The sequence below is a fragment of the Fringilla coelebs genome (genome assembly GCF_963513975.1).
Source record: "Fringilla coelebs genome assembly, chromosome: 1".
In the NCBI taxonomy this organism is placed as follows: Eukaryota; Metazoa; Chordata; class Aves; order Passeriformes; family Fringillidae; genus Fringilla; species Fringilla coelebs.
Genome location: NC_140028.1, coordinates 83,798,337 through 83,822,361, shown reverse-complemented (window position 1 = coordinate 83,822,361; position 24,025 = coordinate 83,798,337). Strand labels below are relative to the sequence as shown.

Genomic DNA, 24,025 nt, shown 5'->3' with positions numbered 1-24,025 from the left:
GCAAGCTCCGTGCTAAAGGAAACACCAGCACCTCCCGACCCAGCATCTAAACCAAGGTCCCCGTGGTGTCTTTACTTTCCTTCCACCGCCCGTGCGAGCCTCGCACCCACTCCCCTTTCCGGCTCGCAGCCCTCGCTGCCCGAGAAGCGCTGCGGTTTCGGGAGCCGAGGAAACATTTCGGCGTTTCAGGCCGACCCCGGCCCATTCCCGCAGGATGCCCGCGGGCAGGGACAGCGCGGAGGCTGCCCCGGGCCCCTCCCGCCCCGCGCAGCCCCAGCGCAGCCCCGGCCGCCTCCCTGCCCGGCCGGCGACAACCGCGGGGACAGCGCCCGCCCGGGCCGGGCCGCGACACCGAACCCGCCGGGCTCTGCCAGAAGGCTCTCCCGTCTGCCACAGCCCGACAAATACGTGTATCATTTAGAATCGAAAAGGAGAAAAGACCCATGCAGTGCTTATACTTCTTTTATTATTCCGGGAGCAGGATCCATAAATACATCCCGGTGTAAGGAAAGCTGTTGCATCTCTGTCTTTGGTATTATACAGGTCAAGTATGGGGTTTAAGAAAATATTCATAGGATAAACGTATAACAGTAGCAAAAAAAAAAAAAAAAAAAAAAATTAAATCACGACTTTCTCCTTCAACTATTCCATAGGCACCATGTGCCCTTTTATTTCATTCTTTGTTAAAGGACCAGAACCAGGGGAAAGGGAATAAACTCAAGTGTTCTCGAGTGAGGAAATAAAGGTACTCGCCCCTCAAATACCTCACAGGGACATCTCTTATAACAGTTTATTTTCATTGCTATTCTTGCCTAAGAGCTGGCCCAAGTGTTAGTCAAAAACCCCCATCCATGCAGGATGTTCAGCAATACCTGGAACAGGCTGCCAAAACCTCCTTTTCTCAAGGCACTCAGTGGAGGAGACTGGAACGTAAAAGTGGAGGGTAGCTACAGACGTGCTCCAGCCTTGTCACAAGCAAAAGTAACTTCACTCCCATGGGCTCTCACTGCCTGACTCTGCCTGCTGGACACCAAAAGTGAATTCAAGCACAGAAGACGCACTCATGGAGCAAGTGGGATGGTTCTTGTGTCAACAAGAACCTGGAGACCTCTGCACACAGGAGGGGTTGGACATGGCAGATAGTGTGTTTGTCTAAGCAGCTCTCTTATTCCTGCCAAGCCTAAGATCAAGACTACAGAAGAAGATGAGGCACAGCTGAAGAGAGACAATTAGTGCAGAAGGAGTCACCTAGTTCTAGGGAAATGTAAATTTATTGTGTGAAGGCACCTATGCTGCCATGACATCTCCTCCTTAGGGACAGCAAAATCTGCCACAGAACAAAATGCTGGAAGTTTTGTTGTGCCGGATGAAGAAGAGGAAAGGATGATCAGCAGTGAAGTCCGGAACTCTCATTGCACAGCGCATCATCATCACTGCAGCTGTGGCAGCAGCTGCTTCAGTGCCTTCTTCATTGACTTCCACAAAGGATTTGTGAACCACTTCAGAGAGCACCAGCTGGTTCCCAGATGAGATTCCTGAGAAGTCTGCCTTCCCCAAATCAAATGCATCAGGCATTCCCATGCTGCTCAGAATGGGTTTCAGATCATAATTTTCTTCCAGTTTAAATCGGGGTAAAGACACCCTCACTTTTGTAGAGTCCATCATTTCAGGATTGATCCAATCTATTAGCTTCTCATATGTAAGTTCCCTTTCCAGCTGAAGAAAAATTTCAAATTTACTTAATTACAATGAGAATTGAATCAGTGTTACACTTGCAAAAGAACTGATTATATGATTTGTTTACATACTGCATAAGATTCATCTTTTTTTACCTGGTTTGTGTTTCTCAAGCCAAAATTGCAAGTTATACCTTTCACTATAGCATACTGCCCCTGCCAAGATCATTAACTAATGTTTCTTCTGATAGTTACAATAGGCATCAATCTCCTCCATGTAATGTTTACTTCTACAGAACAAGTTAAATTGTTCTGGGATTTTTTTTTTTTAATTTATACTTTCGGGACGGAAAGGCATAGAAGAACAGCTAACAAGCGTCCAAAGAATCCAAACCCAGTTCTTCTATCAGTTTACCAAAGTTCTTCCTACAGGTCAGTAAGCAGCATCATGAAGACACTGTGCTCACAAAGGCCCTTTGCAGTCAGTCTTAGAAAACTTTATTCATAAACTCCTGGACCAGAGTGCCAAAGAGCCCAAACTTGTATCCTACCCTCACCATAAAAGAGATCCTGTCCTTTCCTCTGAGCCTCTTTCCAGCCACTGAGCCACACACCACCTGCCAGCTGCTCAGCACAGAAGACCTACAGCACAAGCCACAGCACTTCCAAAGAGCCCACCCAAAATCCCCCTCTCCACATCCCATCATCACCATACTGTGCCCTCAACACAACCACAGCTGACCTCTGCTCCTGAGGCTTCTTCCAGAGCCTCTGCCTAAGGGAGCAGCATACAGCCTGAGCAGCACTGACAGAGCAGGGACTCTCACTTTGGGGACAGGGAGGAGAGGGACATTTCTGCTGCCCTTGAGCACCAGAGACACCATTGCTCTGAACTGCAGGTCTCTCTGCAATTCAGACTTTCATCCCTGAAAGGATTCAGGCTGTCTTTGCACTCAGCTCAACTACTTACTTTTTCCAAGCCTGTGGAGCCATCCTGGATTGCATCAGGGAGCAGGATGATCATGCTCAGTTCATTACCCACATAGGGCAGCTCCAGGATTTTGGTCTGGAAGTCTCCAATGTAGGTCATGTTAAAATTTGCCTCCTTGAACATCATCTGCACAGGTCTGGTTTCATTCTAGAAATCAAGAGATGCCAACAATTAGTGCTGAGCTTCTCTGCTGATCTCAGACTATGAAGCAAGCAGCAAGTTACTCATTGCCTTTTAGGATTGTACCAAAGGGAACTGATAACACACCACAGAGCACAGACACCACACTGTCCTTTGTAAATAACTGAAAGTCCTCAGATTTCCTTTTTAATTATTAACATAAAAATATTTGGGACAAGTCCTTTAAGGTAAATACATGTTCTCACTCTTTTGTTAACTTAAGAACTAGTGATAAGCACTAAAGTGAGCTAGTAATAAACAGAGGGATTGTTCTTTGCAATAAATGAGTAAGTTATTTCAGTGCATGTATTGTTAGTCTGTGTGGTTCTGTGTGGCTATACAAAGACTTGAAATATTTTAAAATGTATATACTAAAACAACCAAGAAAGAGTATTATTATGAATTCTTAAAAGACATAAGGATAGTAATAAGGGGAGAGGTTTTATTCTCATTTCATTTTCTGCTATCTTATTCCATTTCCACATGGAGCAGCATCTACTATTGTTTACATCATTATTTTGCTTCTTCTCAGTTTCATTACTTTCTCCCTTCCCTTCATGAAATTGTAACATAAGCAGCTTTTTGTAATTAAAGCAGTGCCCATTGGAATAATGCCCAGAGAGAATATGGCAGAAATTATTTTGCAACAGCAATAAAACATAAAAAGAATCAATAAGCAAAAGGAAAGCCACACAGGAATAGAAAATCATCCAGTGACTCATAAGAAGTGCAAGAGTCACAGAAATAATTCCACAAGATGTTGGAAATGTTCCTGGGATATCAAAGTAACTCTTTGTTACTGAACAGCATATAAAATAACTAGCTTAAATGTTTCAGCTTACACCTTGCATTTCCAAATGTTCACGGAGGATAAGGTGTGAGGAACCAAACCTGTCTCTGAAGCGCTCTTGTACAGAGTATGGGGTGAACAGTAACACTCCCTTATTTAAAAGTGCTAGTAGCACTTAAAAGCCTTCCTGGATTTATTTCACCACTGCGGGGAGGGACAGTTTCCAGACAGGCATGAGGGCTTCAATTTTCCACAATGGCTGCTTCAAGCAGGTGAGTTAAGGAAGGCACATTACCAGGTCTTATTCATGACTCCTGGAGGCCAACCTAGAGCTGCAAAGAATCCTGAGGGGCAACCATGGCCTGCCCATGCCAGGGGCCAAGTCCTCCTCAAGGGGACTGATCTACTTCTAAAATCAAGACTGCAGAGAACACAGGTCTTCAAAAGAAATTTGTTTTCCATTTCTTTTGGATAGGCTCAGGGGCTAGAATGCAGCAAGGAAGCTCTGACTGAAGAAGACTGAATTTCAAAAACTTCCACACCTGTCTTTGTGCTATATGAAAGGTTCTAGTAATGATGTGAAAGTTCAGAGAAATTCAGCCAAGATGGTATTCATGTGAAAGGAGAGGGCAGAAAGAAACTCATACAGCCCACCCAAGGCAACCCTGCGTGAAAAATCTAATTTCTCCTTAAAGGTGGTCATTTCAGACTACTTCAGATAATCAGGGTATTTTCAGAATTTTAGCACATTATACCTTATTAATTTGGAATGGCCTTTCTGTGGTACTCAGTTTGTCAAACTGCTCTTCCCAATTGCCTTTGAAATAGATGGCATTCACCAACACAAGCCTGGTCAGGGAATCCAGAATCCCCTCTGCCAACAGGTTCTGAATTTTACCTTTATGACACAAAGAAAAAACACACATTAAATAAGAGGTTGACATGGATCTAAATATTATCCAAGATAGTATCTGCTCTGCAATTAATAACAATAGAGAAGAGAATTATGTACCAGACACAGCAAAAAACTCAGCATTTCAGTTGTTTGAATTCACAATCCTATAGCCAGGGATAGGTGTTTACCCAAACAATGGATCCCATTAAACACAACTGGGCACTTGGAAAAGCACTCACCTTCAGTCCTTTCCTCCACCCAGCCATTGATTTGTTTCCTGGAATCCTCCCAAGCATGCAGGAAGTCCATCTGTTCCAGGCCAGCATGGTAGGATTTCTCACTGGACTCTATAAATGACTAACAGGGACATTCACAACAGATTTTCAGCAGGACATTTACTCTCATTCAGACACAGATGATCCTTACATTCCCCAAGGAAATCTGCCAGCTTTCCTTCCCCAGCTTCATATAGCTTAAACTTCTCAATGACAAGTTCCTACTAGGATTTATTCCATTTTTTGAACTAGGAATTGTTATTAAATCTTATGCACTGTAGTAGGGTTTTTTTTTTCCCCTGTTTTTATTTCATGCTTCAGGGACATAACATATGATTTTATAAGTCTTTATAAGACTTTTGCTAAAAGATATATCAACCATTTGTCCCACAGCCAAATAGATGAAGGGATCACAGAACCCTCAAGAGAAAAGACTGATGGATTTTAACCTGCTTTGCCATATTCAGATCACGTGTTATTCAAAGGAGATTCTTCACCGAGTTCAGACACCGGGCTCTGGCAGAATCAATTGCATTCCTGACTCTCAGCACAGAAAATCTGGATGGCAAACTCCAAAGCCTGCCTTGACCTCCAGAGGCAAGAGGTAGCAAGCACAGTATCCTAAGAATCATCACCAATTTAATGGCTACTTACTGGAAGAAACTCAAAGGTCTTTTCTCCATAGAGCCGGTTTGCAGTTCTCAGGATGTATTTGCTGTTTGGATCATTAATTTCAGAGAGAAGGGACTGATACCCATTGTGAGCATCCTGGGCATTCTTCAGAGAAAGCACCTGCACAAAGACAACATCTGCAATATTTGTACAAGTCATAAATTAGGGAGCAGCAGAGTCAGCAGTCCTCATTTCCTTCCCTCAAGCCAAGCCCTACAGGATCACAGAATGGCTCAGTTTGGAAGGGACCTGTGGGGACAATCTGCTATAAAGCCCTGCCCAAGCAGGGACATTACTGCCCGTCATCCAGGACTGTGTCCAGGATTTTGAGTATTTTCATCTATGGCAACAACAAAAGTTTCTGAGAAACATTTATTAATAGTAAATATTTTTTTAAAAATACAGGTTTTTACTGATCTCTCACTTCGCAAAAGAGCCCAGTATCAGAACCAAAAGGACTGATTGTGCACTTAATTTTGTCAGGTCATATGTAAAACACATGACAAGTACTATCTGCTACCTAAGCAAGTTTAAAACAAAAAAGTGTAAACCATACTAACAGTTTGACATTCTGTCACTGTGGATTTTATTTTTATGCGTCTGGCCATGTTTTGAAAACATATATTGTCTGATATTAAGCCCAAACAAGGAAGCAGAATGTAATATTTTATGGAGCTAGAAATTGATCAAGCTAAATTAAAAAAAAAAAAAAGAAAATTAAAGAAAAGAAAAACCTATCTCTCAATTATATATTAAAGAATGGCCTGTCTCAAAAACCACAAAATCCCCACACAACAAAACCGAGGAAATTCTTCATTTCATAATGAAGGAATGTCCCCTTTCAAAATCAATGAAAATTGATTCTCCTTACAAACACCCCAGAGGAAGAGCTCTGCTCTCACACACCACAGTGACAATCGCAGTTTAGCACAAGCGCATGTCACAGACTGGATGACACATCTCTTCCTCATATGATCCCATCAAATGCCATCCACCAAGTTTATTTTGACCTACCTTGCTTATTTGGGCTTCAGTGCTACCTCTTGAACCCAGCAAAACCATAGACAAAGCAGAAGAAATACTAAATGGTGAAAAGAACACATTCTGCCCACTTTTCTTCTCACACAGCTTTCTGAACAACTCCACAGCAAAAGTGCTGTTTGCTGCACAGAGGCTTTCCATGCTTCTGAGCCTGGGACATCAAACACAGAACGAGAATGGATCAAATTTCTTTGAATGCAAATCAGTTGTTTCTCCCTTCTACACTTCCCAGCATAAGCTAGGCAGCAAAGGCTGGAAAATTATCAGCTCACTGGAGACTGATTTGGTGCCATAAGCACCCAAGATCCCATACTACACATTTGAGTTATTTTACTAATTTAGAGTCTACTTCTAAATTTCAATCCCATACCTACACAGTGTGACTTCTTTTGAGGTGATCAGGCACAACACCTTTTTGGTCAGGACTTCCTGAAAGAATATTCTCTTGACTTCACACAGCAAATAATTTCCCATTCACTGGACCATCAGAGGCAAAGTTAGACATCAGAATTACCAACTCTTACCTTCTCTACAGACCTTCAGTGGTACCTGCAGCTTGCTTCTACCTGTGGACGCTGGGTTTTAAGCCTGCCAGCCGGGCTGGGAGAAGTCAGCAGAATGACTTGGCCTGCTAGATAAAAGAAGGAAAGAAAAAAATTTATGTCGCCAGCATGACAGGTGAGTGCAATTTCCTGCTCTAATAGAACGAAAAAAAAAATCAAAGTTCATTTTAGTTCCATTTGATTGCCTGCAACATGGCAACACACACAATCATAAACTGTCATCCTCTGTATTCATCTGCTATAGGCAGTGATCTGAGATTAAACACCACACCTATTAAATGAGCAACAAGTACTAGAACACTGAGTTAACCACAGATAAGTATCATAAATCATCATAAGATAAATGCTGATAGGTTTTACTCTCTGTCTTTTGTTTCTCTCATTAGGCAGGGCCTAGTGTTGACATGTTGCTACCAAATACAAAACCACCACCTAATTCATACTACTGATTCATTATTTTAGACAGAGAGTTGAAAGGAGCAAGTTTCTACATGCATGCTTTTCAAACCAAGAAAATTCCTTGTTAGCAGCTTTTACTATAAACAGTGGCAATTTAATCCTATTTCTCTTCTCCCATAACTTGAAAATCAAGTACAAGCAAAAAACAAGCATGCTTACATAGAAACAATCCTCCGATTGTGTCTGAATGAGTTATTTATGCACTGCAGAGAATAAAGAAGAGACACATTGCATTCACACTGGTTACAATGTAGACCAGAATTTTCCTACTATCCCAGGATCCTCAGATTGCTAACAATAAGGTTTTTTTAAACCCTGAGTCAAAACACACAGGAATAGTGACATCAACTGGCAATTATTTTCTAGAAAGTGTCTGTAGGACTTCCACAACAGGCAAGAATTTACAGACAAAAGGACACAATTGACACTATTTTCCTGCCTGAAAATCATGGGCATTTAAATAATAAATAATATTCATAAATATCACAAATAATATTCAACAGCTTGGACACAATGCTAGGAGTTACATCGGCACAGTCAGCTATGCTTTCTCTGCAGCTCAGGAGTAGCAACATACCTACAGACACCCCTCTCATCAAAGACAATGCACAATTTGGAATCCAGTTTCAGAGACAATACACAATGACCATACTTTAAGGAACAAAACACCTCATGATAGAAGTATGTAGGGGGATACAATATAAGAAATTAAAGGTAGTATGGAAAGTAATCTTACCCCTAAGGAGTTGCAGCTGAGCCAGTTATTAGAGATTAGAACAGTCCTGACTCTAACAGGCCTCAGCTGTAGTCAGTAAGAAGAAGAGTGTTATAAAAGAGTAGGTTGGTTGGTTGAGGGGGAACTGGAGTCAGTTGGCTACTGTGAGATGAAGGAAAAGTCAGTGCTTAGAGGAGCTACCTACGAGAAACATCAAGGAGCTATGAAACTCTTCCAGTATGGAACCTTTGCACTATAATAACACAAGTACATATTTGTCAGTCAGTTGTAAACTACTGCAAAGCCCTCATGGTCAAAGGGCTTGCTGAGAGCAACTCATTCCTTACTCTGCTCTCCCCACGCCCTGCGGGTCAGCACTGAGACGCTTGTGCGGAGGTTTTGTGTTCCTGTCGCTCTGAATTTGAAGCCTATATTCTCAGCAGTTGACACCTATGCTTCAGGACAGTCTTTATGGACCAGAAGGCTGTATGTAAGTCAGTTAGTAGACAAACACTGCAGGGCCTGCCCAGGGGGAAACTACAGCAGGGCGCAGCGCTCCTCCAGCCCGCAACCCAAGAGACACTTCCCATAAAAACTACGACGTGGATCAGTGTCTGGCAAAGAAGGACACTTCCCCATGGTGAGTCAGCTACACCAGAGGAGTCTCAAGCTGACTCTTTCAAACTCAACCCCAGAGGGAACTCGGGGCAATGAGCCATGTCCATCCAGACAAAAAAAGCCCTGGCCACGGCACAGACATCCCTTTTCCCACGCGCTGAACCAAAGCAGGTTTCCTTCTGGGAAAAAACTTCATTTAGGATTTGGAGAGTTGGGAGTGATGTTAAAACACTTGGGCGGAGCGCAGACAGCTCCTGCTGATGGCCCTTGGCATCGCAGCTCTCCCTGGGATACAGGAAAGCAGGGAATGATACGGCCCCGCAGCTGTCGGGCTCCTGACCCCTGTGCCTCTTCAGGGGCGGGGAGGAGCCTGACGCTGTCGCAGAAAGTTGAGGCACAAAAAGCCAAAGGTTTGGCCCTCCCTGGAGCCAAGAGTTCCTCTTCCGCCCCGGCCTTGGCCCCGCGGTGCTCCCGCAAGAAGCGCTCCAGCCGCACCGCCGCGGCTCCAGCTGGCAAGAGGCAGCTGCGTTTAGGGAACGTCACGGAAGAGGGAAGAAAAAGAAAGAAAATACAAAATACAGCAAAAGCAACGCCATTCAGCTCTACTTCCTAAAAACACCCGCAAATCAAGAAAACCCTAAAAAAGAAAGAAAACCTTCAGGACGACGCAGCAGCAGCAACAGTAACGCGGCCGGCGCACTCACCCCGCCGGCCGCCGCGTTCCCTTTTCCCGGAAGCGCAGCCGAGCAGAGGGAAAGGACGGCAGCCCGGCCCCTCCCGGGATCTAGCCAGAGCCTGAGGCGCTTCACCCTTGGCCGCCGGGAACGGGAGGCGCCGCAGCCCCTCCCGGTAAAATGGCGGCGCCCCCGCCTCAGGGAATCCCGGCTGCCGCCGCTCCTCTCCCCTTGCAGCTCGGCCGGCCACGGCCCGTGTTTCTCCGCCTCTGCCTCCCTCTCGTGGCAGAGCTGGCAGAAACACCCCCGGTCCATGAGGCGCTATTAATTACTTATTTCTGAAGCTAGGATTGCTTTGAGCCAAATTGAGCTGTTGCTGCAGCCATACACCGTACGGCCTTAACCCTTCCTCGCATTCCTGAGGGTTTGAGTGAGGCAAATAGCCCTAAGAGAACTGTATTTTTTTAATATAGATTTTTTTATTTTATTAAAAGGAATCTGTGGAGTAACATGAGGGTTTTTGGGAGCTGCTGAAGACTTGCAGCTGAGATGTGGAAGGAAAGCAAGGGGGTGGCCACAGGGTGAAGGTTGGGAGGATCTGCCTCCAGTATTAACTCCAGGACTAAAAAGCAGGAGCTGGGTCTGACTGCTGCAGGCTGGGGGTACATGCTAGGACCACATCAGGATAAGTAGCCCTCATCATAAGGGTAAGGAGAAAGACTCTGCCAAAATATATTTGTGCACAGTGCTATGAGTGGGAGAGATAGAAATGCCATGGTGGTATAAAGCGATAAGGACAGAGCTACCCATGATGGCCTGATCCAAATGATAGCCAGGATTGCGCCGTGGGTGCAAGGCATCGCACACTCCCCGTGGCTCTGCCATGGTTGTCCCTTCACCTTAGGAAGGAGACATTGGAGAAGCTGTGCTTCGGGCACCAGAGAGTGTGGTCTAATAAGGAAGGGGTTCAAGTCCTGCTCCCTCAGTTGCAGAGAGCCTCAGGTTTGGGGTTTGCCTCTGTGGTAGCAAGCAAGCATCTCCTGCTATGCAGGGCAAGGACTCACCAACTAGGGTGAGCAAAACCTGCCAAAGAAGAGGATGGTTTGTGATTTGTTGTGTCTGATGAAGAAGATAAATGGGTGGTCAGCTTTGAAAGTTGTTGTTGGGACTCTTGATCTCATCATCAAGACACCTGTGGCAGCTGCTGCCTCCGTACCTTCTTCATTGACCTCCACAAAAGCTTTGTGAATAACTTGTGAGATGTAAAGATCCTTCTTCGCTGACATCCCTGTGAAATCAGCCTGAGCTGGGTCAAAAGCATTTTGTATCCCCATGCTGCTCAGAGGGGATTTAAGGTCATAATTTTCTTCCAGCTTCAACTTGGGCAGGTACAGATCCACTTCAGCTTTTGTCATATTGTCTGATTTGGTCCATTCAGACAGTTTCTCATATGTCAGCTCTCTTTCCACCTGCAATGAGTTGAGGAAGAAAGCAATTGGAATGACAGAGATAAGACATGCACAGACCAGTGTCTTATTGCTCATCAAGAACATGTAATGCAAGACCCAGCTACCAGCGGTGACTACAGATGGAACGTGCATCATATTTAGAGGGCATGATCTGACAAAGTGCTGAGTGACTTATACTCCTGTTTATTTTCCTAAAGGTGGGGAGGTGTAGGTCTGAAGCCTCAGAGTAGTTTATCATTTTTTCCTCTGGTGTGAAGAACATTGCTGTTTTTGCAATGTATTACTTATATACACACATCAAGCACCTATCATTATTGTTATATGGATAAATTTTCTCTTAGTAGTGATAAATAAGTGGGATGCATGGGAACTGAGGTACAAATAAAAGTATTTGCCCTGCTCTGTTTAGAATCTGAAACTGATCCTGGCGTAGTCATGAGTTGCTGTGGGCACCTTTTGGGTCAGGGTAGTCAGCATTTAGTTTGAGAAACCCCACCACAGACTATCAGCTGGAAATCCAGACTGAAAATGACATTAAAATTAATAAATACAGCCCTCAGGGGAAGATAACTCTAGGGCATGGTGATTCAGAGGTGATCCTTGCTTTCCGTATGCTGTACTGGTGATAGGAAAGAGAATACAAAATAGTCTAAGAACGTTGTGTGGACATAGGTTTTAGATGTACTGTGTTTGTAATGTTACCACATGTCCTGAATCCTAAACTGAGAATTGTGGTGTTACAGTTTCTGAAGCAAAGTACGAGCACATCGGAGCTATTCTACTGTGATTTTGAAGCTTGTTCTGCCTCACTTTTTTCATCTGTTTGTGTTACTGTTTCATAGTGTATGTGATGCAACAGTAGGTCAGCTTTACCAGCTCCAGGCCAGTAGTGTTATCATTGATGTCATCGGGAAGGAGAAGGAACATGCTGAGTTCATTTTCCACATATGGCAGCTCAATGATTTTGAATTTCATGGTGGTTTCATGGAGCAGGAAAAATTTATCTTTCAAAAACATCATGTGTACAGGTTTAGTCTTGGTCTGGAAAAAATTGAGACATAAAAATTACCTTATGCATTAAAAGGATGATAAAATTTACCTGCTTCATTGAACTGAAAACAAGTACAAGATTCAGCAGCATCTGGATACCAGGACCCTTTTCTTTAGACAGGATCACCTACACCTTCTTTTCAAAGTCTTTGAGATCTTTATAAAAATTATTATAAACACACAAGCTAAACACCTATTAACTGTATTGTAATGTATTTCTAAATTTAAAATAAAAATTAAGTTTGATAATCAAGTAATTATCTTTGCAGGCCTTGGTATTCATCCTGTGATTAAAACCCTTTCTGGCACCAATATATTTGGTTTGCATGGTAGTGGGGAAGCTGCAGGGATGGTTTCTGTGAGGAGACCTCAGAAGATGCCTCTGTCAGGTGGAGCCAGTTTCAGCTGGCTCCAGGATGGACCTGCTACTGTCCAAATCTGAGCCAGTCAGTGACATTGGTAGTGCCTCTGTGATTACCATGTTTAAGAAAGGGTAAAAACTGCTGCATGAAAGCAGCTGGGAGAGCTGAGCGAGATGATGTGGGAGAAACTGCCCTGAAGATACCTAGGTCAGTGAGGAAGGAGGGGGAGAAGGTCCTCCAGGCTCTGGAGCTGATATTCCCCTGCAGCCCATGGTGAAGATAATGGTGGTGTGCAAATATCCACGCTGCAACCCCTGGAAATTCCATGCTGGAGCAAGCTCCTGGCAGGACCCGTCATGCTGTGGAGAGCAACTGTTTTCTGGCATCACATGTGACCCTGCAGTGGACTCACACTGGAGCAGTTCTTGCAAAACTGCAGACCATGGGAAGGACCCACATTGAATGTGAAGGGCTTTGAATAGATAGGACCCCACACTTCAGCAGAGGAAAAGTGTGAGAAGGAGGAGGAAGGAGCTGTAGAGACAACATGTGATGAGCTGACTACAACATTAGCCCGTTCCCAGTCCCCTGCACTGCCTTGGGGCACAGGTGAGCTGTAAGTGAAGTTGAGCCTGGGAGGAAGGGAGGGTGGGGGGAGGCACTTTATGTTTGGTTTACTTCATAACTTCCTCTGAGAATTGGCAGTAAATTGATTTCTTGAAGTTGAACTTCTGCCCATGATGGCAACTGGTAAATGCTCCCCCTGTTCTTTTCCTGACCCATGCATGACCTTTTCATCCCATTTTTCTCCCCCTATCCTGTTGACAAGGGGCAGTGATAGGGAGTCTCATTGGGCACCTGGTGGCTGGCCAAGGTCACCCACCACAACCATCTGCTGTGGCAGATCCTAAAACTGCACATGTAGCGTAGTAAGTTTCGGGTACACAGTCACCTCAATTGCTTCACGTTATCTGGCATACAAAAGGTACTTGCAGCCTTAATCTATGTCAAACAAAATTGACAAATAGTTTTGCTTGCTTTTGACACAGTCCAAAAATATGCATACAGTCAGCTACTGGGAATTGTCAGTGCATGATCTTTTAAATACTGTTAGCTCAATCAATAGATCATCTGAATAGATCACCCTCACACACTCAGCTAAAATGACAAACCCCATTAAAATTCCCTGTGAGGTTTTGTGCAATACCCAGGGTGCATGTGAGAAGAACAGCTGGATTAGATCCCATGATCTCAGGGTCCCAAGAGCAGAAGTGAGCTCTAGGTGTATAAACATTGCTTTCCAAAGCAACCTGGTCAGTTTGGAAATGGTACTTAGAGAACTTTCTTTTTGTCCTTAACTTACTTTTCTTAGCTTACTTTGCTTAGCTTACTTTTAAAAAAAAATTAACTTTAATAATTCCCAAGTATTTTGATACTGAGGAGTTATTTATAAAAAATCTAGTCTTCATGGATATGCATAATCAGGTCTATGCTGAGTTATTTTCACAGTTGGTATTCTCCCTGAGTTTATAGCACTTTGTCAGCTATAAGTAGTGTGGCGGTGGCATATGAAATACAGGTGAAGTATTTTCTCCTCAGTAATAGACATGTTGACATAGGACAGCAGGCATATTGACAAGGAATTTACCTTGCTTATTCTGAAGGGCATCTCAGAAGTATTTTTCTCCAGAAATTTCTTCTCCCACTTTCCTTTGAAATAAATGGCATTTACTAAGACCAGCACAGTGCGAGAATGGAGAGATCCTGCAGGCAGCAGACTCTGTATTTTCCCTTCAAAATCAGACAGAGACTGTTATTCCATGTAACTGCACAACTTGCCAATTTTAACTGCTCCTTGTCTGTGCCTACCTCTCTTTGAAAAATGTTTGCATTTGGGAGGGGTTTTTATATGTATTTATGTTGTACATACGGTAAAAATGACCTTTTGAAGTATCTCTGTACCCTTTGTCCAGAGACGTTGTGGATGCCCCATCCCTGGAAGTGTTCAAGGCCAGGTTGGATGGGGCTTTGAGCAACCTGGTCTAGTAGAAGATGTCCCTGTCCATGGCCAGGGGGTTGGAACGAGATGATCCTTAAGGTCCCTACCAATCTAAACCATTCTATAAATTCTCTAGGGTTTTTTTTTAAATTATATTTATTGGAGTTTTGGTAATAAATGGCATTGGGTAAAGCAGAATAGCTTGGATGTTCTGTGAAGCTGGTTGCAAGCAGCTGAAGAATGCAGTAGTAAAACCCTCACTAATCATTGTGTAGCCACACAGTATCGACCTATGCATGCCTTCCAGCAGCAGTGATTCAGAGGATAAAGAATTGAGGGAAGGACCTTGTGATGAGCAGCAGTTAGGCTGGAGTGAGGCATTCTTCAGAATATTTAGCTGTACTTAACTCATCACCTCCCTGTCCTGAGTTTCCACCTTTTATGGATTCTTGGCTGCAGGAGCAATAAATGTGGAAATACAAAGTTTTTGAAAGTTAGACAAGAAAAAAGCCATCAGAGTGATACTTACTCTCAGTTTTATTTTCTACCCATGAATTGATCTGTGCTCTGACTTGTTCTGCAGCTCTCTTAAAGTTTACAGCTTGTGGCTTTGCATTGTAATAGCTTGTGATGAGTTGTAAGAACTTCTGAAAGACAGGATTAAAGAATGTGTACTTATTTAGTTAAACTTGATTTATAAAAATATTAGTAATAATCAGTTTAACAGATTATACAATCTGCTAATACATAATTTAAGAAAACTTGGTTTATATGCAGTAACCTTTATAATAAGGCCTGATACATTCCATTCTAAATATTAAGTAAGGACTGATCAAACTTCAATCTCAAGGAAACTTGATATTTCAAATTTTTGTGTTTGAAATCAAAGGTGGAAATTTTTAGTTTTGAAATATCCATGAAACCTTTACATTTTTTTAATTTCTCAAAATGACATTTTAATATAATTTAAATACTTATTTTTTCCTGCTTTATGAAGTAGTGTTCAGTACAAGATGGAAGAATAGTCTCATATAAAGTTAAACAAAGGCTTTTAGTTTGCTTCAAAGGTGAGGAACCTGCCAAAAATTTGTGAAGACAATAAAAGGAATGTTCTGGTAGAATAAAGTCATGGCAGAAAAGCAGAATTAATGTTTCTATTGCTGTCTGCTATGAAATCATTCAGGGTGATTCCCAGCAGGAAATTCCCTCGATTCTCTGTAAAGCAAACGCACATGAGATTATGGAGAATATGAGCAATACGCATTCAGAAAGACAAATTGCTGATTACTCAGGAAACCAAACAAATGCCAAAATCAAAGAACAGTAATCTCATTTAAAACCCGCTTCCAAGGACCTGGAAGATGATTAATCCAACATCAGTTTTGAAAAGATTTCAGAGATATGGATAATTACAAACTCATGAGTCGGTGTGGGGCAAGTGAATAGAATGGCATAGTAGGTGTATGGGTTAATGTGACTTCTTGGAGAAGTGTCAACAACATTTTGTTATGGCAAGTCGAAAATCACGAATCTGCTGGAGCTTTCTGAAGGTGTTCGGAAGCATATGGGTGTGGGGAGATAGAATGTAAGAAATCAAAGATAGGGCAGAAGGTAATCTCACACCTGAGGAGTTGCAGCTGTTCTAATTACCAAAGATTAGGAGCAGGCCTGCCCTTAATGGGCCACAGCTGTGTCCAATAAAAAGAAGAGTGCTACAAAAGAGTGGGTTAGCTAGTTAAGGAGACAGATGGAGTTTGTTGGCTGTGCTGTGAGGAGCTGCACATGAGAAATCACCGAGAAGGTATGGGTGATTTGCAATAAGATGACAATGTATGGGTATAAAGGGCTGAGCCATTACAGTCTTTTTGGTACCAAAATGCGTTTTGTAGGACTTGTCACCAAGGCTGAGCATCCATGGGACTACAGAGTTACATCTCATTTGTTTAAAAGACTAGAAACTAAGAGTAGGAGGAAAAATCATTCACAATGAAGGGTTATTACTGCTGGAGTACCACAGGGATATGTGTACTGGCATCTGTGCTACAGTATTTTTTCTACAAAACCAAAATCTGGGTGTCTACATTGAAATATATCTATTCACATATTTGTAGGTGATCCAGTAAAGTGTAAGATATAGGAAGTGATTGTTACAGTTTAGGAATCAGGTATTGAAGCTGTAATGGACAGGTGCATGAAAAAAATCTGCCTAATCATGGCCAAAAACGCAAATAAAAATTCAGGAACTATGAAGGAGAGAGTAGGCAACAAAAGAGACTTTTCTATAATGGCACCTTATAATACTATGGTGTGTCCACTGTCTGAGTTTGCAATGCAGCTGTGGCCTCCCCAGTCTCAGAAATGCTACAGTATAAAAAATACAGACACAGGGGATGAGGGTGACCAGAGATGTGGAGAAATGTCCTTCAGAACGGAGGTGAACCAACAGCAATGCCAACAGGCAGCAAGCTGAGAAAGCACAGGGCCTTCCTGCAGTGTATAGCTCAGCTGTGGCAATCCTAGCACTGAGGGCTGAAATAGACTCAAAAGACAAGTGTCCAAAGTCCTGAAACAGCAGCTCATCAGGGTCACTTAAGCAGACATGCCCTCTGGTTCAAGAAGTCCCTGAGCTGCAGATCAGTTGGTGGCCACGGCAGATTCTGGAGAAGAATCACTACACAGTTTTCTCATGCATTTGCCAAACTACTGCCCACTGCTGAAAACAGATGGACCTCTTGTCTGTCCAAGAGTAGCCCTCTATAGCTGTCCTCGTGTTCTCACTCAAACCCCAGTGCTATCATTTGGAATTTTTTTTTCATCTCTGCGGATATTCACTCTTAATGTCAGCATATTCCCACGTAAAGATGCTCAACTCACAGGCAGTAATGGGTAGGTCTTTTCCTCGTACAGTCGGTTGGCACTCTTCAGCAAGTAAGTGTTTCTGCGTTTGTTGATGTCACACAGGAGCTCTTTGAAGGCAGAATGGATGTTTCCTGCTCCCTCATGCTCAGGATCCTTGGAAAGATACGCCAATTAATATGGATTTTTTTTTGTCCGATGCACCTGCTTTTTTTAAATTGTTCATGCTTTTTTAATTAAAAAGGAGTTTCAGGGAATTAAACTTTTTTGAGAATGTTGTATGTATGCAGCACTGTGTATAACTAGATAAATGGGATTCTACCTGTAGGGCAATGATTTATTTCTGCAGTGCTTTGTAGGTATTTGGGAGGCATCATATGATGGTGTACCAAGGAAGCCTAATCTCCCTCATTTTTGTCACTTTCAGGCCCAATTTTCAGTTTCATGAGACCTTTCAGTTTCACAATGATCCATCAATGCAGTCTGGCAGCTTTTGAGAAGGTGTTCTCCTTTCACAGAAACTAATGTCAGGGCATGGACTTACCAATTATTCAAATTTTCATGTTTCACATGGGTGTTTTCTATTGCTATTTGGATTTTGGAGCTTGTTCTGGATGTCAGTTTTGATGGTTTTAGGGAGGATGAGGTTGCTTGCCAGCTGTTTCCAGCTGTTGCTTTGCAAATGGAGGAATGAGGGGCTACCTGCTAGCTGCTCCCCACCAGCTGCCTGGATGCAGTGTCGTCCCCCATGTCATGTACTGTGCCCAGCACATGAGACACCGAGAGTCTCTGCCGCTGACTTAGGCTGACTTGTCTATCATTCCTTGCTATGATCTTTTCTCACTCATGCTGACATGTGGGCTGCCAGGAAGGACACCTGGGAACGAATTTGGTAGCCAGAGGACACAGGATAGCAGAGGCTGGTTTTTTTCAATGGGATGGGAACAGAACAAAGAGGCAATAGGGGGAAATATCTGAAGGAAAAGATTAGACAGACTGTGCTACAATTTATGAAGTCAGTGAGTTGCTAAAATGAATGGGAGTGCAGTGATTCATCTTGAAGAACCATCTCACACCATCAAGGGAGAGAATGATATAATCCTCTTGCCCTTTTTATTTGAAGCTAGTCTAACTTAATTTCTTTCAGCTCTCTATGCTGAAAAAAACCATGGCTTGATTGAGTTTAATACTTTCCATTGATTAGGGAGTTAATTTGTTGAAAAATGTCTGGGCCATTTCTCCTGCTGGCAAGTCTCTGGGGAGCTGATGAGCAAAGGTGAGTCAATACACATTACCTTAAAGGGGAATTTTGTCTGCCTGATATGTCTGTGCATACAAAAGGAGGTGGGGACTTTAGTGGGTAGGGCTATAGTCAGGTGAGAAGGTAGTAGTTGTTTATCACTACAGAAAAAATATCCCAACCAACCTGAAGGTGATAAGAAATGGAATTGTCCAAAGCATATTAGCACTAATGATTTTTTGATATTTCCACAGCCCAGCTAAAACCAAGTGAGAGAGTATTATGGGCAATCAGAACGCTGTTAGTGTTTCAGTTCTGCTTTTGAAAGACTGAATTAATGAGTTTTACAGCCATATTACCTCTTTGTTCACTTTTTTTGTATATAGTTCTTACTGAACCGAGACAGTAGATAATAGACTGAAAACAAGATGTTAAAAGCCTAAAATCAATGGTTGCATTGGATTATCCCATTCTCAGAGATTTTTATCTCAGAATCTTTTGTTGTGATAAATACCATCTTTCTTTTCTTTGGTCTTGCTGGAGAAGGCCTTGTTGTCTCAGATGAACCTTCTTCTCTTGCAGTCTGGTTAAAATGAAGAACCTGTGATGATGATGATAAGTGTTCATAAAGACAGCTTGTTTGTTTGAGATTAATATGCCCAAGGGTTATAAATATCTTCATTTTCTATGGTAATCCACCAGCCATGCCCAGTGATAGTCTGTTGAAGTTATTGAGGACATTGATTAAATCTCTGTAACTCTATCATTACTAGATAGATTTTGGCCACATGGACTGCTTAATACTAGATCAGTATTGTGACTGGAACAGTATCCCCAGGGAGGTGGCCACAGCACCACACCTGGCAGAGTTCAAGAACTGTTTGGACAACACTCTCAGGCACATGGTGTGACTCTTGTGGTGTCCTGTGCAGGGCCATGAGTTGGACTCAATGATCCTCATGAGTGCCTTACTACTCAGTATATTCTATGACTCTCTGATATTTTCAGTACTCTTATATATCTCCATTAATTGTGGAAGAATTTCTATTTTTATGAACTAACTATGTCACAAACAAAGATTTCTGCCTTTCCTGTGTAGCCAAACACATGTTCAGGAGAGCTTGCTTTACTGTGTGCAGTATGAGAAAGCAGATACACTCCTGCCAGGACGAGCTGAGGTCTAGAAGCAGTGATATCTTGCTCAAGAGATTATCTCCAGATTTCCTTTCTCTAGCATATCGTAGTGGCATATTAATTTTTTTAATAAAGGTGTGTCCTCATTACTTTTTGGGCATTATATCAGGGTAATTGTTCTGTTCAGAGAGCAGTTAAAATGGAACAGAGAGCTCCAAGCAAGACCAAGAGTAGCCTCTAAATGTTGATAACTGCTCCTTGGCAGATCACTTGCAATGCTCTGTGAACTGTAAGTATAAGCTAAATGTAGGGTTGGTGCAGAGCAGAGATCTTGGAAATAAAGTGGAAGTGACCTGCCATAGTGTTGGTACAGAAAATATCCCTACTCATGCTGGCAGCATTGCAGATCACTGTCCTCCCATGTTGTTCCTTGCTGTTCCGCATAGGCAGAATTACAGTGCAACTTATATAGGAACTCCCCAAAGATTGTACGTGGCTAATATCAGAGCTTACCTCAGCCATCTGGCTTGCAGTGTCACCTTTTGCACCCAGGTGGACCATGGCAAGAGCAGTTGCAATACTCCAAGGAGAAAAGAAAATGTTTTGGCCTTTGGAAGTTTCATTCAGCTTTTTATAAAGGTCCAGAGTGAAGCTGTTGGTTGACACTGAGAGAGATTCCATTGGTACACCTGAGACAAACAAGTGTCAGAGAGGGGTGGTGACTGCCCCTTCGCTTCTTTTAAAAAATACAAAGCTGCCAGTGGGAGATTGTGTTTTTGAGAGGTGCAGGCAGTCTGAAGGTGTCTTTGGGTGAAATGCTGCACAGAGACCAAGTACAGTCAGCTAGTATGTTTCTTTCTAAGACCTGCATTAATTTTTCCTTCCTCATCCCTTGCAGTGTCCTTGCCAGGTTTATTTATTTTTCATCAGTTGAGTACAATTTTAGCAAGATACATTTTCAGAGTTTAGACTTTTTTCAAAAACTTATGTGCTCTTTTCCATATTTTCATAGCATTATTCTTAGATTCTGAGAGAGTGAAACAGAATGATTTCTCACCATGCTACTTTGGGCTTTTTTCTATTTGTTTAAACTTCCTCTACTATTATTTTCTGCTGAAAAAAAGCTGAATTCAGGTGATGCACTACAGATATATCCTGAAGGCTACTAGAGAGATACATATCATTACACGTTCTTGGTGTAGATAAATACTTCCCATACTTGGAAGCTGTATCTGGATTTGCTAATTTATGTTTTTCAAGAAAATTCTTTTAACTTACATACAACCCCAAATAGTTCCTCTTTTGACCACCAACAAATTTTCTCTGGTTTCCTGCCGGTTTATCCAGCACGTTTTCCATCCTTCTTCTGCTTCTTTTCTTAAGTATGTTTTTGCAGGACAAAACCAAAGAAAACAAATAACCAGAACCCCTGGATGAAATTGATTTTTCATACATGGTTCTGGAATAAACCTGTGCATCCTAATAGCATTTTTTGGTCCATCTAATACTTTGATAAATATTAGGACAAACTCAGACATTTCCATTGTCTTCACCTGAATAAAGACTAATAAAACATTTGGTAAAGTCAGTGTAAGATGACATCAAGTAAAATTTAAGCATTAGATCAACAACAGCAACCGGTCATTTAAATCCATCTTCGCCCAAAATTTCTGTGGTTAAATCAAAAACTGCAGTCCTCAAAGGAGGCTGCTCCCATGAAGTGTCCGAGATGCCTGGAGCCTCTGAGGTCCTCAAGTTCTGTTTTTAAAGCTTTCCTGGAGAGCTTCCTAAAACTTCTAGCAAGAGCTTTGAACCATTCCCAGGTGTGCTTCAGAGGTGAATGCCATGCAGCCTAGCTCATACCTAAGCATTTTTAGGTCCTTCAAATCACATATCATACTGCTGTTCCTGGAGATGCCAATACACCCTGGTCATTAGGGCACCCTTCCTAGAGGTCAGGAAACTTTCTGCCCTCCCGGGCTCTGTAGGTTTTTCCCAACCCTGGTTTGCATTCTGTCCACTGTGCCTCAGCAGAGAGCTTTCCTAAGGGCTACACTTCATAGTAAAAAAATAAACACTCCCTTCCCCTGAATGACTTTTGTGCCATCATTTAACTGCTCAGTTCCAAAGAATTTTAAGTGAATTTTTAAGACTTTCAAATAAAAGCTAGTTATTTTGATAGGAATATCTAATTACCTGAAATCCTGAGAGAAAAGAGTTAAGATCTGTCTTCAGTCAGGGTCTGTGGCAGTCTGTGGGGCAATGAGTACTTTTGAAAATGTAGAAATATTTGCACCTCCCTTTTCTATCTACATCCTCTTCTGGTATTAAATGTGCACACTCCCTCATTTATTCCTAGTTCTTCTCTCTGTCACCTGCTTTCAGAACTTGGGGACCTCCTCAGTTCAAGGTCACTGCTAGTACATGTATGTCCTGGAACACGAAGGCCAGTATTCCAGTTCCCTTCAGGTGTCCTCCACAACCTTGGAGTTTGACCTGCAAAAAAAGTAGGAATTGCAGAAAATAATTCAACCACACTGCATTGCCAACACATACAGTGAAATTATTTTACAGCTTCCTTTTCTTTATACTCTACCAGCTGGGGAAATTAGTAGAAACTGATCTCAAAGCTATGGCTAAAAGGGAATATTGAAATAGACTGTTTATCTCATTGATCTTCTGGTTAAATTTGAGACATCTAAATACTTGTAGACCTCAGGTCACATAAAGCCCTTATTTTGTACAAGGTTATTTTGCACTTTTGTTTTTTTCTTTAAGAAAACACATTGCAAAGGAAGTTCAGAAGGTATTTACACAGTCACCTAAAATGGTTGATGAAATAAGAGTGAATTTTGGGCTCATTTGAACTGGTAGATGTGATTTTGAAAGACTTCTGCTCCTAGCAAAGTCAGTGAAGGTGCTTTAGATACCTACAGGCCCTGCATTGTACTGAGCTTATTATCCCTCTTTGGTGGATTTAGGGAGTATGAATCATCCACCAAAAGCTAAAAAGCTACTTGGAAGCTCTGCTTGTAATGATTTCTTTTACTGAAACTGTCATATAAGAGCAGGGAGCAAAACCAGGAGACTCTGTAAAACTGGATATCAGCAAAGGTGTAATGTAAGATGTAATCAAATGTTTTACTTTAAACTAGTGTAATTCTGATCTTAATTTTTGTAACTCAGATGAAATTGTATTGATGAATTTCATTTGTGATCATGATCTGTCTTTTCTGCTACATTCAACCTTAGTAAAGAATGGCCCCTGCCCACAAGTATGGCACATGCAGATTAAACAAATTACCTGCATGCTGACAACCTATATGGAAAAAGCATCAATTTGAAGTTCATCTTTTGAACAAGGATTATATTTTAGTGCTTCTATACACTTAAAATCTGACTGCTTCACTTGCCTTGCAAGGTTTCAAGAGAGATATGTGTGCCTTGCTTTCTTCATACCTTTTGTTTTTAAGTGCAGTTTTTGTTCCTTACATGTTCATCTTATTTTCTTGCTCCAGAAATGTATTGCTATATTTACTTATGAGCTTAAGAAGTGCTTCTGCCGTGTATCTTAATGTGCTGTTGTTTGTTTTTTTAGATAAATTCATAGAAGAAAACCCTCAAGCAGTTAGTGGTACTACAAGCTCTGAAGATTGGCCAAAAATGCAGGAAGATGAAGAAAGGGTTCCCAAGCTGTGTAGACACTCTTTGTGGTATGTACCAGCTGTTGCAAGATCCTGTTTGGTAAGAGACATTGGAGTTACAGAAGGAAACACATTAGCCAAGTAAGTGCTCTTGGTTTTGCAGTGCTAGATGTAAACAGTGAAAGCAAGTAGTGAATTGATGCAGACAGAATGGTAAAAAAAAAGGTTTCACTGCATCACAATGCCTGAACTATTGACTTCAAGTGGATTGACCTTTGACAAATGGTCATAAAAAAGTTTTTTTGATAAAACCAGTCTTTTTTCCCTGTCATACTGATCAAGAAATTTGGTCTTTTATGAAGCCATCTTTCATTCCTATCTGGCTCAACATGAAGGCTGTATCTTTCTGCCTGATTGACTACCATATTCCTATATCTCTACTTTGTAAATTATCCACTCTGAGTGGGCCTTTTGGGCATTTGTTGAAGATGAGTTCTCTTGCAGTTATTGCTAGTAATAAGCAGCAGAATTTAAAATCAATGTTAGACTAAGTCTCATTATGATTTTTGCTCTGCAAAAAATCCTATTCAGCTATGTTTCTTAGGAAGAAAATTAGACCAAGTATCACATCTTTTGCAATAGAACTGTAAAGACGGGACTATAAATAACACCTGAAAAGTGGGGTTCTTGTGCCTGTTTCTGTTGACAAAATAAAACCTTTA

The 24,025-nt window shown here is 42.0% G+C and overlaps 2 protein-coding genes across 6 annotated transcripts; both read right to left on the bottom strand.

Annotated features, from left to right (window-relative positions):
- Positions 1–403: 403 nt before the first annotated feature.
- LOC311158956 (serpin B6-like) lies at positions 404–9,870 on the bottom strand. Of its 5 annotated transcripts, XM_084214713.1 has the most exons (9): positions 9,580–9,870; positions 7,702–7,745; positions 7,045–7,151; positions 6,494–6,671; positions 5,462–5,599; positions 4,772–4,889; positions 4,393–4,535; positions 2,647–2,814; positions 404–1,716 (listed from the first exon to the last, which is right to left on the bottom strand). In XM_084214713.1, the coding sequence occupies exons 4-9, from the start codon at positions 6,659–6,661 to the stop codon at positions 1,312–1,314; spliced, it is 1,140 nt and encodes a 379-aa protein (XP_084070839.1). In that variant the 5' UTR covers positions 6,662–6,671; positions 7,045–7,151; positions 7,702–7,745; positions 9,580–9,870; the 3' UTR covers positions 404–1,311. The 5 variants fall into 5 exon arrangements, with proteins under 5 accessions (XP_084070839.1, XP_084070837.1, XP_084070836.1 ...); XM_084214711.1 differs by lacking the exon at positions 7,702–7,745 and having other exon boundaries at positions 9,531–9,870; XM_084214710.1 differs by lacking the exon at positions 7,702–7,745.
- A 278-nt stretch (positions 9,871–10,148) lies between these two features.
- LOC311158947 (heterochromatin-associated protein MENT-like) lies at positions 10,149–20,340 on the bottom strand (the record flags this gene model as incomplete). Its single annotated transcript, XM_084214695.1, has 7 exons — positions 10,149–11,018; positions 11,892–12,059; positions 14,079–14,221; positions 14,959–15,076; positions 17,304–17,441; positions 19,040–19,126; positions 20,173–20,340. 7 exons carry the CDS (start codon positions 20,338–20,340, stop codon positions 10,617–10,619), a joined length of 1,224 nt encoding a protein of 407 aa, XP_084070821.1. The 3' UTR covers positions 10,149–10,616.
- Between the last annotated feature and the right edge of the window lie 3,685 nt (positions 20,341–24,025).

What these genes read in the sequence shown, in the direction of transcription:
- LOC311158956 (XM_084214711.1), bottom strand. Translation starts at nt 6,661, where the DNA reads ATGGAAAGCCTCTGTGCAGCAAACAGCACTTTTGCTGTGGAGTTGTTC. An exon ending in GGTGGAGGAAAGGACTGAAG is followed by an intron (nt 4,536 to 4,771) that starts GTGAGTGCTTTT and finishes TGTGTCATAAAG; the next exon opens with GTAAAATTCAGAACCTGTTG. An exon ending in GCTCCACAGGCTTGGAAAAA is followed by an intron (nt 1,717 to 2,646) that starts GTAAGTAGTTGA and finishes ATTTTTCTTCAG; the next exon opens with CTGGAAAGGGAACTTACATA.